Source organism: Etheostoma cragini, chromosome 3 (genome assembly GCF_013103735.1).
Source record: "Etheostoma cragini isolate CJK2018 chromosome 3, CSU_Ecrag_1.0, whole genome shotgun sequence".
NCBI classification, from domain to species: Eukaryota; Metazoa; Chordata; class Actinopteri; order Perciformes; family Percidae; genus Etheostoma; species Etheostoma cragini.
In genome coordinates, this window is record NC_048409.1 from 4,275,073 (window position 1) to 4,295,097 (window position 20,025).

At 41.6% G+C, this 20,025-nt stretch overlaps 2 protein-coding genes and 1 non-coding gene across 9 annotated transcripts in view; 1 reads left to right on the forward strand and 2 right to left on the reverse strand.

Moving 5' to 3' along the window:
* Positions 1-2,935: 2,935 nt before the first annotated feature.
* On the reverse strand, positions 2,936-11,379 carry si:ch211-151h10.2 (uncharacterized protein LOC567699 homolog). Of its 3 annotated transcripts, none has more exons than XM_034866578.1 (9): positions 10,922-11,379; positions 8,672-8,918; positions 8,516-8,586; positions 7,842-7,980; positions 7,285-7,403; positions 5,751-5,934; positions 5,047-5,130; positions 4,866-4,961; positions 2,936-3,831 (listed from the first exon to the last, which is right to left on the reverse strand). In XM_034866578.1, the coding sequence occupies exons 1-9, from the start codon at positions 11,062-11,064 to the stop codon at positions 3,496-3,498; spliced, it is 1,419 nt and encodes a 472-aa protein (XP_034722469.1). In that variant the 5' UTR covers positions 11,065-11,379; the 3' UTR covers positions 2,936-3,495. The 3 variants fall into 3 exon arrangements, with proteins under 3 accessions (XP_034722469.1, XP_034722470.1, XP_034722468.1); XM_034866579.1 differs by having other exon boundaries at positions 8,516-8,580; positions 8,672-8,921; XM_034866577.1 differs by having other exon boundaries at positions 8,672-8,921.
* Positions 6,289-6,361, forward strand: trnar-acg. Its single transcript has one exon. It is a non-coding gene; the product is annotated as a tRNA-Arg (tRNA).
* A 3,359-nt stretch (positions 11,380-14,738) lies between the features above and the next one.
* Positions 14,739-20,025, reverse strand: part of prdm10 (PR domain containing 10) — a 20,631-nt gene continuing 15,344 nt past the window's right edge. For all 5 annotated transcript variants that reach the window (XM_034866353.1, XM_034866376.1, XM_034866368.1 and 2 more), the window contains 7 exons: positions 19,274-19,474; positions 18,996-19,139; positions 18,389-18,559; positions 17,082-17,219; positions 16,736-16,922; positions 16,150-16,247; positions 14,739-14,982 (listed from right to left, as the gene is read on the reverse strand). In XM_034866353.1, coding sequence (XP_034722244.1) covers positions 14,794-14,982; positions 16,150-16,247; positions 16,736-16,922; positions 17,082-17,219; positions 18,389-18,559; positions 18,996-19,139; positions 19,274-19,474 — 1,128 coding nt within the window. In that variant the 3' untranslated portion in view covers positions 14,739-14,793. The remainder of the gene's footprint in view (positions 14,983-16,149; positions 16,248-16,735; positions 16,923-17,081; positions 17,220-18,388; positions 18,560-18,995; positions 19,140-19,273; positions 19,475-20,025) is intronic.

The following is a 20,025-nucleotide window of genomic DNA, read 5'->3' on the forward strand; positions in this document are numbered from 1 at the left end:
GGAAACAGGAGGCCAGAGAGGTCAGCTGGATTATTCTACCCTGCTCTCTTGGAAAACAAAAAAAGAAAAATATTTACGCAAACAGGAAGCTCAGAATTTCCTGATGATTGGAAACACGTTGAGCCTAGCCGCTCTAATTCACACACACACACATACACACACACATATACAGATGCATTGAATGGAATAAGATTCATCACAATAGGAAAGGGTTTGAGAATAATTTTAGGAGGTAAAACTTCTTTGACATTGCATTATGGAAGGGGGAATGTTCCAGCCCCAACTCAAAGCCCATTAATGTTGCAGTATTTAGGCTTCCCTCCAGCAATGTTGGATCAACCACAATAACTTACGAGTTTATGGACCTTTGCTCCCCAAATGTCTACCATGTTGCTAATTGCCTACATCTGTGGCTGGTGTTTTGATGTTTTGTCTCAATGTGCAGCTGTCCATTCCGTTTCCAACCGCCTCTGGTTAAAAGTGGCATGGCCCTCCGTTATCTGTGTCCAGCCCTTAAATAGAAGCCATACGTGTGGTTTGTGATTCACAAGGAGCACTTTTCTTTTTCATGCAACGCCATACATTTGACTTACAGGCCAGTACAGCTAAGTTCTTGACTATAATCAAATTGAAGGAATATACACATTAAGCCTCCAGCCATTCATTAGTTTTATGTAAACTATAAAGCCAAGCGGACACTTGCTAACACAAACATTTGCTCAGGTTTGACACATGCATGTTTAACTACATGGTGTCGTAAAAAATCGAGACGTAAAAATCTCAAAGGCAATGTAAAACTAAAATTGTTTAGTTTCTGTAGTATGGTTACAAAATCATCAGATTCAATTTACACATGAGCCAAAATCTTCAAGAACAAGATCAGGGTGAGCCAGTCTTTCTGTTTTTTATTTTTTATGGAACAAATACTGGAACCTGCTATGGCGACAACTTGTGTTAAGTGGCTGCTACAAAATCTCCATTTTACCCATGATTAAGTCCTAAAAAGCACCACCATCTGCCAGTGGGGTGAGATTACAGCATCTAAGCCCTTTCCTAATACAAACCAACTTGTTACCTGTATTTATTCAAAACACATGTCAGTATATTGACATAAAATATGTATAACTAATTATTTTTTATAAATAACTTGGATTAACAATAATCTCATCTAATCTGGGCATTTCTTTTCCAAAATATCATTTTTGAGGACTTTAGGTCAGCAGCATTACCTTTAACTGCTGTATTAAACAGTATGTTTTAGGGGGTTGCATATGTATAACAAGTTAAATTGTTTTAGAAAAAACTTGGATTAACAATAATCTCATTTGTTGTGGGATTTTTTCCTTAATTTCGTTTTACAAAACATCATTTTGAGGACTTTAGGTCAGCAGCCTTACCTTTTAACTGCTGTATTATACAGTATGTTGTAGGGGGTTGCAGGTCATTGGATGAAGACACACAGGGACGGATGCCATTTCCCCACCACACACACACACACAAACAAACACACACACACACACAGCCTGCTTAGTTGTTCTTGGCTACATTTGTCTGCACTGTGTAATGTTTCCTATGTTTGTCCATGTAATAACTTCCTACTCACCATTTTGTTTTCCACGTTGACATTGTGCCCTCGATGGGAGTTTACTAGGACAACGGTTTATTTTACTGCGCTCTGATCAGAGTCTCTGTGACAAACTCTTGAGTTTGTTTAGATCCGATAGCAGGCCACTACTGTCTGATGTCCTGCAGTGTCATCAGAGGAGGGATCAGCACCAATGTGTGCTTTGTGTGTGCCAGTGAAACCCGATCGTGAGTAATTGTCAGGATAAAGCGAGGGATTGACCTCTGCCATGAACCATATTTTCTGAAACAACACACACACTAGAGCTAGCTTTGAAATAGCCTTTGCTCCAGAACTGGAGTGGCCCGTGAGGAAGCTAGTCATCGACTTTTTTTAGTGTAGCTAAACAAAGCCTGTGGTAATTTCATTAGCGCACTCTTACATTCTCAGCGAGCAGATAGCTGATGCCCTTTGCTCTCCCAGAATCCATCCCTCTGCTGGCCCTGACATAACATGCCAGCAATGTGAAGCATGAGCTCATCTGGACAGGCCCGGGACGTTTCCCCGCCAGCTTGTAAAGCACGCCTTGTTTTCTATTTGACGCACTTGTTTTTCATTTACATTTAATAGAATCAACGCTTTCAATTGTCAAAGCACTTAATAAATCAATTCTGAAACTTTTGTTGTCTTTCGACTGTTCAACTCAAAGCAAATGTTATTGTAAGAGAGCATCCAAGACCATCCATGTTCTGTGTATCCATGACTGCTTTCTGGAAAAATTGTTACAGTACTTGCAGTATATTCATGTGGCGTGTCATTTCTTTTTCTTGTTTTTTGAATTCAAAGCTCTTGTCGCTAATTTCAAATGACCATCCATCCATCACATGGTGCGTTTGTGTCTTATGGTGTTGTGACAGCTCGGATCCTGAAGCGTCCGGCGTGCATTCCTTTCACTCCAGATCCCCCCAGGGGTCGGCCCCACCTCTCCCAATCACTACCCCAATGTGAGGGAATCAGACTGATGCAGGATCTGGCAGATGGTCACCAAGTTCATGGTCCATGTGAATGACCATGTACACACTCCCAACAGTTAGCATTTTTACGGCAGCCATGCAATGAATTGAGTCTCATCAGAAATCCGGTCTGGCCCGGCCGGAGAAGTTCAGGAAACTAGTGGAAGAAAACAATGTCGGTGTCAGAGCTGCAGGGTAATTGAATTTGGATCAAAAGGGCGGCTCCGTTTTTTAGTTTCAACAGAATCCTGAAGTTGACCTCCACTGCCCCCTTTTATCTCCCTCTCCCCCCTCTGCCCTTAACCTGAGATCCCTGCTTTGATGTGTCCAAGTCAGTCTGATACACCTGAAATGTACCGTACGTCTGAATCTCATTCATCACATTATGAGAGAGACGTTTCTGTGTGTTGTGTGCCGACATTTCGGATCTTAGAGAAACACATTCATGGGCCATATGTTTGAGAAGCACCAACACGTTTCTGCTATAAAGTCGATTGGAAGAGAGAGGTCTGGGCAATGGTCCCTCATTGCAGGCCGAGACTTGAGATGTGTATACAGTAGATGGATGGTTTGATGGCATAATAAGGTATGTTGAATGGGTGATGGGCTTTATGTTTGTGATAACTGGTGACAGTGTGCCCCCTTGTGTTTGAAATATTCCGTGCAACATAAAAGTTGCTCCGTGAGCTCTTGTCTACCACAATGTTTGAAATAAAAACAAATACAGCAAAAATACAAAAGCAATTTAAAATAAAAAATGACATTTTTGTGTAGCAATAATACACAGTAATGTAAACACAGAAATCAAATAAATAATCAATCTGTAAGCAACCAGCGAATGATCCACATTTGAAAATATCCCCCCTTGTTCCACTGTCTGTTCAGAAACGCTCTGTTCCACGTACGGTCCGATAAAGGTCACTTCCGCCTTCCGGATCTACGGAGGCGCTCGATAGTGGAGGTGATCTGCAGAGCCGACCTCTCACACAGCGAGAGAGGACTGTCTTTGTCTGTGTCCGTGTCTCCTTCCGTTGAGGAGACGGACGTGGATGCAGAGGTGGAGTCACGGTGCTGCACATCACAGTGGAGATCTAAGGAAGTCTGTGGAGAGGCTGAGTGTGAGTGGGCCCCGTTAGAGTGAGCGAGGGGCCCTGCATGTCCCTCCTGATCCCCCTTCCCAAGTCCCTCCAGATGGGCCTGGAACGTCGAGATCTGTTGTTCCACTGAGAGGAAACTCTCCTGCACCTTGTCAAACTAAGGAGAGAGAAAGAGAGTTTGTTTAGTCCTGGGGCTCTTCTTTTTTTATAGTTATTATGCAAAAATATGTATTTGTATTGTAGATTATCCATGACAAAGAACTAAACACAAAGGGCAAACACACAGTACAAAGACGTAACAACATACCTACAAATAGGTGATAGGATGGTATGACAGGGGGAGGGGGTGGTGGATTACAGTGTGTACAGTTTTTCTCAATTGCTTCGGCACAATCGCCGAATGACTAATAAATTATTGTCAAAAAAGAATATTCTTAAATGGAAAGGGATATAATGGAACCAAGACTGGAGCACTATGTCCAGCAAAGCAGGACGAAGGGAAGAAGGTGGATTGTGAGTCGAGGAATGATCTTATTGTGTCCCGACCCCTGTCTGGATACATCAATAAGGAAGATTTTTCCATACCTATACATTTCAGAAACTCGTTAAGCCAAATATCAGTGGTGCATACACGCAATTATTATTAAGTACAGTCACGCAAGCACTGTGCTAAAGTCCAAATGTTGAGCTACTTGTACTTTACAACAGTCTTTTCTTTCCGTGCTACGTTCTACTTCTACTCCACTACCTTTCAGGGAGAAACATTGTACTTTTTACTCCATTACATTCATCTGGGAGCTTATGTAACTAGTTTCTTTTACACATTATGATTTTTGCACACAAACATACACACATGTAATTCATAAAATCTGATGTTTTATTAAAAATAAAGATCTGCCTGCTTCTATGGGAATTTAACACAAGGGTGTGTATACCTACCACCCCTGTATTTAAAGGAAGAAAATTGATTTATTTACACATTATTCATGCACAAAGAAAATTAGTGTGCTTAAAAGGTTGGATTTTCCCAATTTTATTGATTTAAGACATTGAGAGAAGAGTCCTGCAGCTGCCCAGGTCCAAATCCAACTTACAGTTTTTTTGCTGCGGGTCATCAGCCATCTCTTTCGCCCTTTCATGTCTATCGACCGTCACTACTATAATAAAGGAAAAAGCTCAAAAAAGGTGTACCTGCTCCATGTTGGACTGAAGTAAAAGCTCTGGCCAGACTGACTCACTGCTGCTGCTCACACTGTTGCTCAGTTGAGTGTGACTCCAGGTTAACTCCTGTGGGACAAGGCACGGGGAAGCTGCTAGTGAAGACAGCACAAACTATCAGAAGTGGATTTGTATTACATGAGGAGAACTTTACCTGCAGTAGCTGTGTGCTGTCCCTCAGATGAGCCTGGCAGCACTGCAGGCTGTTCCTGTAGTGACCCAAGACTGCAAACAAAGTCTTTGCCAAAGACATAAGAGTTGCGTCAGCGGAAGTACGTATATTTCCAGGATGAAGCCTGACATCCGGCGCCTGTCAGGCATTGCCCCTTATATTCCGCTCTCTGTGTGTTGCCATTCTTAAAATCCCTTCGCTACTGAAAAGACAGCAAACTTCGAGCTAACAAGCTACATGCTGAAAATTGCATTTTTGAAGAAAAAAAAAGGATTCTTTCGGGGGAATGAATGTAAAGATTTACAAAGAATATGTTCACAACATTTGTCCTAAGTAGGATTGCTGTGGACAAAGTACACACAGAGAGATACCAGATATAAATGAGGTTTAACCATCTAACCAGCTAAGTTAAATAGCTGACATTACTGTATTGCATCGAAAGTTAACTTTATTTACTATAATATTTTACCACGTCCAGAGCTTAGCTCTGCCCAAGGCAATTGTGATTAAAGAACTCCACAGCGGTGTGGAGATAGGTCTGGCAACGCAAGATTTGAGTATTACCAACACTCAAAAGCAATGACAAGGCAAATATTCATGTAATTGAACAACATTGGGTTTTTTAAAAGAAAGTAAAACTAAGACGCCAGCCGTTATCGTTCTAGAGAACCTTCACATCTGCCTACCTCTGCATCTGCCTGGGCAGAGGCCAGGTCTCCGTGGCCTCCGTGGCCCCCCTCTTTGGTGAGAGTGACCCCAGTGTGCAGCTCCTCCAGCTGGGCCCATAGGCCTTCCAGGCCCTCCAGCATGTCCTTCACACTGGCTTCAAAATCCCCCTGCACCTGGACCAGTCTACACAGGGACCTCATCCTATCACAAGAGAGTGTGTGATGTTAATCCAAACAAATCAATATTGAATGTAAAAAATATGAGAATTTGAATTTGTTGTCAACTTATTGGTTTTATCCGGCAAGTTTTACTTACATAAATGCAAAACAACAAGTGTCCCCTTCAATTTCACTGCTTTTTTATGTGAATTCAACATAGAAAGGCCAAATGATGCATAAATAGCTTTTCAACATGTGCTAAAACAGAACTAAATCCTTCAATTTACCCATAAGCACAGCTATCATCAAGCTATCTCCGGGTTTTTTTAGAATCAGCAGTAAATATCTGTTTGCATACAATGCTTTTAAATGGTAGCGGTGGCCGTGACTGAACACGGGGCTAGTGGCGCAATGGATAACGCGTCTGACTACGGATCAGAAGATTCTAGGTTCGACTCCTGGCTAGCTCGTACTGCTTTTTAGCTACTAAATCCCTTGTTCGTCATCACCTACTTTACTTTACAGCTGAACAAACTGGCTAAGTAAATTTACATCTATAAAGGGCCAAATGACGAGTAAGCCTATATATCGTTTCAACATGTGTGTAAATTCTTTTAGCTTCTCAGTGTCAGTCAACTGCAGCAAGCTGTTGCTGTTCTTTTAAACAAATTTGTCCGTGAAGGACAGAATCAGCAGTGATAGATAAAGCATCCATGACATTTTCATTGGTCAGTCAACAATTAGGGAAACAGGGAAAACATCGAGATAGTTGATATTCAGAGTTCCAACTATGCTATCAGAACAACAAGGCCGTACCGTCATGGAGTGGCCGTGATCGTATAGTGGTTAGTACTCTGCGTTGTGGCCGGTTCGAATCCGGGTCACGGCAGGTTTCTAAAGCCAGATCTCGGGCATACTTCCAAATGTTTTTTCGGAAAAAGGATGCAACCAAAGTAGCAGATGAGGAGACTTTCATCAGGTAAATATTGGTATAATTTACCTGACGAATGTCTAAGAGTTGTGAGTCTCTCAAACTTATAGACACAAAAAAGTAACAAAACTGTCACATTGCACAGTAAACTTTTTGAAGACTAATATATATTAATTTTGTATAATTATAATTTAATATTGTTTACAGTAATAATACCACTCTACATAGTTGTATTGTAGTGTTTGTTATTAGCACTTGTATTCATATAAAGGTATATTACTTTTTCTCTGGAGCATTATTTTGAGCATGTGTCTAAAATGTATATTTGAATGTATTTTTTCAATAATGTCTTGGGGAGTAGCTACTAGACTTCTCAGAATTCTGACTTTAAAGTCAGAGGTAAATTCATTTTTTTCCACGTGGCCCTAATCCTCTTCCGCACACAAGAAAATAGAACCTCACCTCTGCTGCAGGTATGTGCCGATGAGATTCACTTTGTCTATCAGTACAGACTCTCTGTCCACTTCCTCCAGTGTCTCCTCTGACCCAACATCAGCCTTCTCAAGTGTGTGAGACACGGACTACAGGGGAAAAGAGGATTGAGAGGCCTGGGTTTACTTTTTGTGGGTTTGTTGGATAGTGGAACAAAACAGAGACAATACAGCACCAAAAGACATGTTTAAGAAGAGACATTTTTTCATAAACTACAGTTTTGTACCACTAGAAATGCTTAGCTGCGGGTGCAGTAGAGCCATAGACATAGTAAGAGCTAAAACACACAGGAAGTAGTGAAAGAGACATTGAAATGTCGCTCTTCTGCCAATTTAGAGGTGATGACAACAGCAAAGTGTGTTGCCCCAGGCAAGAACATCTGTGTATGCTTGAGTGTAAGGTCTAAAACTAATATAAGTACAAAGACTCCATGCCAATCTACATGCACAGATTAACTGAAAACACAGGAGATTACATGTATAGCTGGAGGCTGTGTGTGCGTGTGTGTTTGTGTGTGTGTGTCCCACCTCCAGCCTGGAGAGGAGAGCCTTGATGTAGGGCCTCCTGGGGTCCGGCAGGGGCTCCTGAAGCACACAAAGCAGCAGGCTGTCGGCCAGGGCAAGGGCCAGAGGAACGTTGTGGCCCGGGCTCCTCGACCGGGACATCCTGGAGAAATAACGAGACTGTGAGCATGTGTGTGGACTTGTTTGATAAGTCTGTAAAAATGTATGTTGTAAACAACAGTACGTAGGTTGTGTCTATACATGGCAAAATAAAGACTTGTCATTCCTCACAGCAACACTTGTAGCCTACTTGTATTTTATACAACAATTTGATCGCAAACAGCTGCGTTGATATAGACACTTGGTTCCTTTTAGTGATTGGAAATGACACATAGTCCCCAAAAATATGGATATAGCCAATTTGTGGACAACTTGTAGCTCATCTCGGGCAAAGGAAATAACTGATGCTTTCGGTGTCCTTAAATTAAACCTGGCCTATAAGGGGTTTGGTTCTTAATGTGTCTTTTAATGTAAAAAAAAAAAAGCCCAAATTAAATATCATTAAATATAGAAATGTAGCACATAATTCTGGACCCTGTGTGAAGGCATTCTTTATGGGCTATCCCACACTGCCAGCTGTTTATTCTAGCAATATTTGGGCCCTGGGTACTCACCCCTAGTCAGACACCCCTCCTTACCATAAATAGTGGTTGTTCTTGTTTTCTGTAACAATGTCCTGCTGTGTCCTTGGTGGAGACTCCTCCTTGAACTGAAGCAAACTCACTGAATAAACACAACACGATTAAATCCAACAACAGGGTCAGGAGAGATTCAGTTCACGCCGCTGCGCTCACCTGGTTGTGTCCTGGCCGCAGGCACCACTTCAGGGCATGGACGCAACCTGCCAGAGTCATCCACAGCATACCCAGCCACAGCAGCCTCCAGCACACCCCCAGCAGGACCGGAGAGGGCTGCAGTGGCGCCTCCAGCTGGCACACGCACCACACTACACCCACGGGAGCAAAGGTGTACCAGCCTTTCCTCGTAGTCTGTGACCAAGATGTTTTCTGTGGCTGATGAACAACTGGGGCTTTGTTTGAACTGCTGGAGTAACAGGGCAACAGAGAGAGAGAGAGAGAGAGAGAGAGAGAGAGAGAGACACAGCAAGCCGTTAAAAAGCAACACAGAGACAACTGGGTTTTTCAAAATGAAAGGGAGCCCTGTTAGTTGGAAATAGGAATAACTTTTGATGCAAATTTAGATTTAAGACACTTAAAACTAAAATTAGGGCAGCTCTAAGATAGGGTACTGTAGTATTACTTAAATAAACTCATATGGGTCTCTCGTGTTGAAAGTTTCTCAACGAAATGTCCCCTCAATTTTCATTAAAGTTAGACTAAACATAAGTAAATAAGTGGTGGGAAAAGTATTCAGATCCTTTACTTAAGTAAGAGTACTAGCACCACGCTGTAAAAATACTCCGTCACAAGCAAAGGCGATGCATTAAAAATGTTACTTAAGTAAAAGTATGTCATTTTCATCAGGAAAATGTAAAGCTACTAAAGTAAAACTACTCAATCCTCCAATTTTAGAAACTGGAAAGGATCCAAACAGTTCAGTCAATCAGCTGTGTGTTTAATCGTTACAGCTGGACTTGTAGGCCGTTATATTGTTGCTCGTTAAATAAACTACATGTGCTTTGTGTGCACAAATCTTAATGTGTAACGTAACTAAAGCTGTCAGATGAATGTAGTGGAGTAAAAGTACAATATTTCTCTCTGAAATGTAGCGGAGTAGAAGTAGAAAGTGGCATGAAAAGAAAAGACCATGTAAAGTACAAATACCTCAATGTTTATATTCATATATCTACATATGTATACATATATGTTTATCAATGTATTCATATTCACATTTATGTAAAGTACTTGAGTAAATGTACTAAGTTACATTCTGCCACTTTATGACTCACTGAAATAAAATCTAAGACGTTTTAAAGGTCCCATGGCATTAATATTTCACTTTATGAGGTTTTATAACACTAATATGCGTTCCCCCAGCCTGTCTACGGCCCCCCTAGTGGCTTGAACAGCCGAGCCCGAGGTATCCGGCTCTGCCTTTGAGAAAATGAAAGCTCAGATGGACCGATCTGGAATCTTGCCCCTTATGACCTCATAAGGTTTTCTTCCTTTTCTCTGCTTTGCCCGCCCCGAGAATTGGGCCCACCTAGGAGTCAGAGACATCATGGCTTTCAAATGAGCAAAGTGGCAGTTGGTCAAGGCCTCCACCTTGCCCCCCCCCCCACCCCCACCCCCACCCCCCTTCCTCAAGAGCTACAGACTCAGAAATGTCACTTCCTAAGGAAAGCTCATCATCTTCTACATAAAAGCATCCAAAGAGCACCATGTCATGGAACAGTACATCTAATAGGTTTTTAGCAACACATGACATGCGATGGAAAGTTACACGTTCCTTGCTTCACTTTAACAATATTATAAAACACATCATGCATTTATAATGATAAAGCAGCTGTTGGGTCCAGCTGAGCCACAGCACTGTCCTGTAGGAGTGATAGTCACTTGGTCTCTTAGCTCATGTCTCAAGCAGAAAGGAGCGAAGCCAGAGGTGTAAACATGTTGACAGATATCTGCCTAATGGCAGCAGGAAAACATCTGCTGTCAATGTAGACTGAGCAGAGACATGCTGGGACCATCGTCTCCTCCCTGCAGCAGCACACTGTGATCACACACTTGCCACTCAAACACTAAGAAAGGCCACTTGTTGAAAGACACAACGTTTTAGCACAGAATCAGTATTTATTATTATTATTACTATTCCTTTTCTTAAAAATACAAAAAAACACTACGTATTACATTTTATTGTAATACTATTTGATCTTTTTACATGATATTTCTAATATTACATTTTGCTGTAGATGTAATACCTCCATATTTTGAGTCATCCCATGCATGATTTCTGCCTATTTCTTCTTGCATGTTCTTATTTTGAAGCACATTGAGTTGTATACGCATGTGGCATGAATTAATAAAAAAGTAAGCTAGAAATAAAAATAGACTTGACTCTATTTGACACGCAGGTCTGCCTACCTGGGCTGTTTTGGGCTCCTGTCAGCAGGTTCTCCCTCCTCGTCCTCCTTTACCTCCTCCATCCATTTACAGGCCCGCTCCCGGCCCACTATGGGTCCCGTACCCGCTGGACCTTTGGGGTAGGCAACTGCAATCTGAGGCATGGGAGCACCACAAACACACACATTCCGCCTGAAACTTCAGCAGAACAAAAGGCTGGCCGGAATGTGATTAGTTCTGTGAAGCTTGTTAAACTGGTCCTACTGGAAGATTGGTTTAATGTGGGTAGTTGCTTTTTCCTCTCCTGTCCTTCAATCCATGAAGGAATGCGTTCAACACCTGATTGCAATTGTGTGTGAAAGACAAGCCCTGCTTCGCCCAGGTGTCAACACCAACCCCACCAACAGGTCTGAATCAGTGTCACACACTGACGTGGGCTATTATTAGATCACACCTTGTGAACAAGCTGTTGGAACTGAACAGCACGAGAGAGAAGTTTACAAATGGAAGATTGGACATTTTTAACTGTCATCACTTATGAGTCGAGACATAATTGAGGTTGACTATGTCTGTTCGCAACATCAATCATTGTAAATGCAAGATGCTGTTAAATGCGTGTGTTTTCTGAGGCCATGCTGCCATCTAGCAGTAAAAGCAGGAATAGCATCCAGAAAACCCCATTTACCTGAAATGTTGGGCACTATAAAATAGTTTGTTAGTTCAACACATTCATAATGAAGTGAACAGAAAACCTAAGGTAGGTCTACAGATATAAAACAATTTAATTCCTTAACACATAGACAGAATCATCGCTTAATATGATCAAATTCCAAATATTCTGATGTTCCACAATGTACGTGTTTATTTTCATAGAGCTGTGTAAATAATGGGCACACTTATGGCATTTCATATGGCATATCATTTTGTGTGTAAGCTTGTGTCGTGATCATTGACAACTTTTTTAATGAAATAAGAAATGAGTTCCCGCACCACACGTGTTTTTCTCATGAGCATTTCAGTAGGAAGGGTGATGGCTATCAAGGTTTGAGCTCTTCCTTCTGACTTACATTCTCCTTTCTCACTTTACTGTGAGGAGATTTGTGGGACACGTGACAATGTACCTCAACGGTTTTAACCTTAACATATATTCTGTTCTTTAAAGGTCCCATGACATGGTGCTCTTTGGATGCTTTTATATACCCCTTAGTGGTCCCCTAATACTGTATCTGAAGTCTCTTATATAGAGACCTTAGTGATCACTAAAATGCATCTGAAGTCTCTTTTATATAGACCTTAGTGGTCCCCTAATACTGCATCTGAAGTCTCTTTTATATAGACCTTAGTGGTCCCTAATACTGTATCTGAAGTCTCTTTTATATAGACCTTAGTGGTCCCTAATACTGCATCTGAATTCTCTTTTATATATACCTTAGTGGTCCCCTAATACTGTACCTGAGTTCTCTTTTATATAGACCTTAGTGGTCCCTAATACTGTGTCTGAAGTCTCTTTTATATAGACATTAGTGGTCCACCAATACTTGACCAACTGTCACTTTGCTAATTTAAAAGCCATGTCTCTCTCTCCCACGGTTGGGCCAAATATTCTGGGTGGACAAAGCAGACAACGGGGAGGTAACCTTATGAGGTCACAAGGGGCGAGATGCCAGATCGGCCCATCATTTTCTCAACAGCAGAGCCGGATCCCCAGGGCTTGGTTTACATCTATCGCCATTTCTCGCCACCCAGGGACCATAGGCAGTCTGGGGGAACTCATATTGTTAAAAAACATCATAATGTGAAAGGTATATGTTACTGAGAAAGAGAGAGAGAGAACCAAACTGTGACTCAGAGGAATGAAACATTATTTACTGATTGTTTCAGGGCTGTTGCGTTTTAAAACACAAACACCACCAACATTGCTGTGTGTTATTGTGCTTCAATATTTCCCCTTCACCTAGTCTCTCTCGGAGCTGCTGAGCTCCAAGTGTGCGTCGATATGACACCGAGGGCGTGACAAAGCAGCGGTACCTGGGAATAAGAACAGTCCGCACATACAAGCCGGCGGTCAAACACCGACGTACTGTAGGGCCCAAACACAGCTCGTTGCTGACACCCATAAACATCCCACACATAAAAATAAGAGAATCCAGGCAGAGTGCAGTCTCTGCAGATACAGACACCACCAAACACTGCTACTGGGTTGGAAATTATCATTAAGAGGGATCTTTTGGTATTAGTATATAGGGAAAATACTGCATATTATTTATACCTTTTAGCACCAACACCAAATTAAGCACTTGTATTATTTTTTGTAGGTTAACAAAGATTAACAATTATAGGCCTATACCACCCTTATCATGTTAAGATCCTAATTTTTCAACTTTGTTCTGTTATTAGGGAGAACGTATTTTGTGATTAGCATCAAGCTTCTATAACACTAGCTTTGAGGTGTCTTCACCCGTTAGGACAGTGCTGGCTCTGGTAATAAAATTAACCGCAATGCAAAACAAAAATGTTTTAGGGAAACGGAACATGTTTCTATGATCAGGAAAAGGCAATCTGAAAATGCATGTTCTCTCTTTTAGAGTAAAAGAACACACTGTGAGAGTTTTTTTTTTTTTTTTTTCTGGCCTCTGGCTTCTTGTCTTTCTGCAGTGATGTACAGGTGCACTCCAGCTTCCAGTGACATCACTGCTGGGTGCGGTTCCAAGTCACCCAACCACACCCTGCACCCGAGGTGCCATTCAATCCATGATGATTATCTTCTAGATATGTCAATCACAAAATGATCCCACAGTTTCAGATTGAACCCCCCCCCCCCCCCCGGTAGCATTCAGTTAGTCTTGGAAGAGTGGAACTAGTTGTTTATTTTTCAGAATTTTACAAAAAAAAAATAGAACAGGTGTTGTAGGTGTATGTGTGACAATGACAAACCAAAAGATTTATAAAAAAAAAAAAGAAAAAAAAAAAAAAAAGATGTCCTAGCCATTTCCAAAAGGAAATAAACAGCATCAAATCATATCAGTTATCTGCAACAATATGGTACCAAACAATATAACAGTTGGTGCTGGGCAAAAAACATAACAAACTGTTATGGAAGGCCAACCACCGGACTGTTTTATACAGTATTTTGTACATATTTTTTTTAGTTCTTTATTTTATCCCATAAACAAAAACTATACTTTAAGAAATACGTAAAATGGGCACTCAAACCTTTATGAAGACTGAGAAACACAACTTTTCCCACCACTCCATTAGCTCACACAGTAAGACCTTAAAATGTCAGATGCCCAGATAACTCAAGTTGGTAGAGCGGGTGCACATGTATGGAGGTTTACTCCTCAACTCAGTGGGCCGGGGTTCAACCCCGACCTGTGGCCCTCTGCTGCATGCAACCCCCCCTCCTTTTCATTTCACCAGCTGTCCTGTAAAATAAAGGACTAAAATTCCCAAAATATAAAAAAAAAAAAAAAAAAAAGTTCATTCTTTCCAAGCGCTCACAGGAACCCTGTATTTAACATATTGTCCCTGGTTTTAGCAGCTTTAATGAAAATGTTTATCAGTGCTGTGTATTTAAAACAAGTGTTCAGCTTTTTGTCATTTATATATATATATTCTGTTCAAAATCAAAACTCTGCATTTTTCTTTCTACTAACTTCATTTTCTCACAAAGTTCTGGCAGCATGAAACTCAACAGCTCATAACACTTTACAGACACATAAAACTGTGCTGGTCTTCAACTCATCCCAGTTCCAGCTCTGTATGTACACAAGCCCGTGTCTATGTGCATATGACTGGCTTTGTTCATGAATGTGCATACAAGCTGCTGAGGTAAACATGCAGGGTCAGTCCGCGGGTCTGTGCTGGGTCCGCGGCGCTCATCACTGTACACCTCAGGGTTTAGTGATGTGAACTTCACTAGTGCCGCTGCCGTTGGTGGTCGTGGTGATGATGTACTGCGTGGTGGCTTGCTGATTGGCCGGTTGCTGTTCCAGATGCTCAGCGTGGGTCTGGGTGCTGCTCTGGGGACCAGTCGGTTTGGTATCCAGCTCGGTCTGACCCTCGGAGATCACGTAGTGTGTCTGCGGGACAGGAATGACAACGCCTTTAGTTCCACAAATAGGAGGTTCAGTGCATTACCGCAAGCCACCATGTTCAATGGAGAATTTCTGCTCATTCCCTATGTGTTATGGTTACATAACCATTCATCGTTTTCAAATCAAAATTGGAAAGAATGCGATTAGCTAGTCACGAAGACAATGATTAACCAAATGTTCAATATTTAGTTGAATGTTTGGTGTAACATTTGGTTTCACATGTTTTCTTCTTCTTTTCATTATTATATCTACTGTTTTTTCATAAGCCAAATAGAGGAATAGTGTTACCTATGATAGATTGTTTACAGAAATGTCCTATTATCAGTGGACATTTCCTTTATCTTTTTTACTTTAACATGATTGTAGAAGGTGCAATATTTAGCTAAAAAAAGTTAAAAAAAAAAAAGCTCTAACAATACTTTTTAAACAAAAGGAAGTGCATGTAGAGCAAGAATTACTTCATCAGGTTCAGTCTTCAATAAGGACACAGATGTGACGTAAAAGAGCCGCAAGCTTTATGCAACTTACCTAACTTAAGTTACAGTATGTAGTTTATGGCGTTTTTCCACTGCGGTATGTCACTACTCGCCTTTTTTGGTTCTCCATTACAAAAAAAAAGCCCCTGGTACCTGCTAACAGGTACTTGTTGTAGTACTACATCAGTCGAGGTTCCAAACGAGCTGAGGCGATGCCAAAAGGGGACGTGAAAACCTGCAGACTACTGATTGGTTGGAGAGAATGGTCACTTATCACTGCGTCATCGTTGCTAGCGACAGACGGGGGGGGGTCCTGAACAAACCCGCCGCGTTTACCGGTAAATAGTTTATCCAGCCTTTGTTGTTTGTCTTGCTGCCTCCACGTTTATTAGAAACTAATTTGCCTTCTGGCTGCGGCAACACGGCGAGAATCAAAAACAACACTCCTTCGACGTTCTGTGTGTGTGTTGCGTTAGGTCACGGCAGTTCGCTGCTGTGACGACCAGCCACGCATGAAAAGGTACTAATTGGCAATGGAAAAAGGAGGACGGTGCCCCGCGGTGAAGTCGAGCAGGTACCATTAATGGAGAAACGCCATTAGATGAAGACACGGCAACCACAATGCTGATGTAAACAAACACTGTCATCCAACATGTATCAGACAGCGCTCACTCACCGTTTTCACCTGGTTGCTGTTGACTCCAGATACAGGTGTGCTGGCCTCAGCGATCACATACTGCGTGTGAGGTAGAGCCATCATCTGGATCTCAGACGCTGCCACAGTAAAAACGGTAATGTTACCCTGAGAGCCAATCATCCAGTACAGATCCATCAACAAGATTGGGAATCGAGAACCGGTTCCAACATGGAATTAATTGGAAAAAATGTGGTTTGGGATCCGATCATCGGTTCCAAATTAACATGGGCAAAATTTGGTTTTCTGTAGCGACCACCAAACGTCCAGGTGCTTGTTGGGTCGCAGCCATGGAGCACAGTAAGCGGCGCTCTATAGTGTGGCTTTATTTTATGTTGAAAAAGCCCAGTAAAAGTGTAAAACCACCATTAAATCATAATTAAATGTTCCTCATATCTATGAAATAAGCCTGTGACCTATTTCAATTCCACATCTCAAAGAACCGAGATCGAAAGGAAGAATTGGGATTGGAATAAGAACTGTTTAAATTAAAACAATGCCCATCCCTAACCATCAGAACATACAGAGTGGACTGAGAGGTGGATATGGGAGCATGTGTGTGACTCACGGTAGCCGCGGTAGTTCCAGTTCCCGGGTATGTATGCGTGCTGCACCGCGCCCTGCTGTTGCTGCTGCTGCTGCTGCTGCTGCTGGGTGCTGCTACTCTGCAGGTTGTGATTCTGGGCTAACGTTACGGGAGACAGCTGGGTGGGGCTCAGCTCCTGGCTGGGCTGCTGGGAGGAGGGGCTTAGAGGCTGACCGGTGACCACAAACAGAATCAAGAGATATAAGTATTCGGTTACCATCAAACTTAACATTATGGGGCCTACAACCTGTGGTATTACATGTTAATATGAGTGGTAAATTGTGTGATTATTCTTCAATTCGTTGCATGAAGAGCATTGAGGGTTTACCTGAGTGGCACCCTGTCCAGTGCCTGAGGCCTCATTGACCTGGATGTGTTGGACCTGGATGGAGTGCTGGCTGTAGCCATGAGGGTCATGCAGCTGGCTCACGTCTACTGTCGGGTGCTGGGAATGTGGGGAGGAAGCCTGTGCAAGCACAGAGGAAAATACCGATGTGTTACGGTTTCTTAGGGCTGGGCAGCATGCTGATATGTTATTGATATCATGATGTGAGAATAGATATGGTCTTAGATTTTGGATATTGTAATATGTCTTTTCCGGTTTTTAAATAGCTGCATTACAGTAAAGTGATGTAATTTTCTTAACTTACCAGACTGTCCTATTATTTGCTTTTACCCACTTAGTCATTATATCCACATAACTGATGATTATTTATCTCAAATCTCATTGTGTAAATATTTTGTGAATGCACCAATTGTCGACCCGACAGCATCACCACAATATCGACATTGAGGTATTTGGTCAAAAATATCCTGATATTTTTTTTCTCCATAACAAAACACTTTTAACTAGTTAACCTGCATACTACATTTAAAAAATATAGCAGCAAATTAAGGTTTAAATTAGTGCTATCAAACTATATATCAAACAAAATATTTAAAAGCGATTATTCGCATTACTGTCATAGTTAACGCGCATTTAATTGCAGATTTTTATCTATTCTAAATGTCCTCATTTTTGTCTCATTTTAATGCTCTTATCGACATGGAAAAGTGGATCAGCTCGCTTTGTGCAAATGTGTTTTTATTGAAAACAACACTGGCATATAGCCTACTGTAGTGTTCAATTACACACAAAAAATCACTATACATAGTGGCTGGTGGGTTATTTTAAATCCTGCATATACATATAAAACATTATAGAAATAAAGGGGGTCAAATTCTTCACTAATTCCCTGAGCCAGCAGCTCAGCCAAATTGTTTTGTCTAACAAGCATCCCCAAACTAAAAGAAATTAAATTTACAACAATAGAAATTTTGAGCAGCCGGATTTATGGAACCGATGGTATTTTTGCAACAATCTGACTTAAAATACTTGATCTATTATCCAAATAGTTGCAGATTCATTTTCTAGCAATCAACTTATAGTCTAATTTAGCTCTACATAAAACCCATTAGTTTGAGTGTGTGGAGTTTATAGCAGGCAGCTTGCAGCTGTCAAAGTGTGTAACTGTGACGGTCCAGCAAGAACTTATTGAAATGTTCAGTCAGATTTCCAAGGATAAAAAGAAGTTAAAAAAATAACTAAAACAATTTTAAAAAAATAAGGGTCCTAGATCAGATCCTGGATCTTACCGCGGCCACTTGCACCACCTGCAGCTGGATGTGTTGCGGCTGGGACAGGCTGCCTCCCGCCTGAGTCACGGGGATGTACTGGATCCTCTGGTAGTCTCCCTGCGCTGTGCGGAAGTCTGTGGTCAGGCTTTGAGAAAGCTCCGTCATGGCCTGGGTGAGCAAATCTGTAGTCTGTGGAGAAAATTAATCAGAAAGTTATTATATCTGGTGTATATTATCTAACCCTTTCTTCTTTACTTTCCTTGCTACTGCTGCACTGAGTCGAGTTTTCTATAGTTACATCTACATGCTTTATTCTTATTCACCAAAAGCCTTACAATATGATATTATTGTGATATTATAACATTCCAGAAGGAAAAAAACTCAACTGCACCATGTTGTGGACAGAAAAAGCAAATAATGTCATTATTCAAGAGCCAAAAAGTTATAGACTAATGTGTCCTTTATATAATAAAAGGTCAATACTTGGCCTCTGTGTATTGATAAAGTATTACCACTACCATGATGTATTGACTTTTTGACCCACCTCTATTGCGCTTACCACTTTTTAGTTTATGCAATGCTAATTTTCAGAAATCCACTTAATATGATTGTAGCTCTTTCTTACCACGACAGCTTCGGCTGTAGTACCGTCTGCGCTGATGACTGCAGGAGCACTGCTGATCACAGCTGCCGTCAGAGGGGTCTGGATAGTGTTGGCCAGTTGGGCAAACTCTGGATGCTTCTTCCTGATGTGCTGAACCATCTTAGTCTGAGATCCAAGCATATAGAAAGTTATGAGTTGGGGTCTGGGACTCTCCAGGAAGAGAATTGGGATTTACTGAAAACCCAGAGAGGTTCTCTGTATGGACACTTAGAATATATTTGACAGAGCTTTATACCAACCTTGCTGCTGTACTGTTTGGCACAGTGTGGGCAACAGACGGGTGCAGTGGCAATGGTGCCAGTCAGCTGTGTGTGCGTGCTCAACATGGGGTCAGGCTCACCAGGAGCAGCCGGACGCAACTTCCGGATACTGGGAGGCAATTCTGCCCCGGGGTGGTTCTTCAGTATGTGTGCTTTCCTTTTACTGGCACTCTTGTATACCTGCACAGAGATTAAATTTGATGGTTTTAACACAGGATCATTTCCGTATTTTTCAACCTAGATCTTTTTTCCCCCAATGCATTGGTGTATAAGTGACTGATGTGAACAAACATCTTAGAAATTGGTCCAGTATGGAGCGAGAACACTGTAACCGGCGTTCATGTTGTGAACCAGGCATCAATGTAACCCTGTAGGACAAAAGCGCGTTTCCTGTTCAGCAGTGTTCAAAATAATAGCATTCCAACATCACTAACTTGAGAAATCATATTGTTTGGTAGAAGTGATATTTCTACATGGCAAATAACTAAGTGTTGTAGATTCACAGAAAACCAACAGACCCAAAAGTCATGACATGCATGCTGCTCATTCTGTGTAATTGGATCTGTAATTGAATGGGGCGTGTTCAAAATAATAGCAGTGTTGTGTTCAATTAGGGAGGTGATTGATTCTATTAAGAAACAGGTGTTAATTACGGCCCATACAGTGGGTACGGAAAGTATTCAGACCCCTTTAAATTTTTCACTCTTTGTTTCATTGCAGCCATTTTCCAA

What these genes read in the sequence shown, in the direction of transcription:
- si:ch211-151h10.2 (XM_034866577.1), bottom strand. Translation starts at nt 11,064, where the DNA reads ATGCCTCAGATTGCAGTTGCCTACCCCAAAGGTCCAGCGGGTACGGGA. An exon ending in AAGAACAACCACTATTTATG is followed by an intron (nt 7,981 to 8,515) that starts GTAAGGAGGGGT and finishes TTATTTCTCCAG; the next exon opens with GATGTCCCGGTCGAGGAGCC. An exon ending in TTCAGTCCAACATGGAGCAG is followed by an intron (nt 3,832 to 4,865) that starts GTACACCTTTTT and finishes CTCTCTCCTTAG; the next exon opens with TTTGACAAGGTGCAGGAGAG.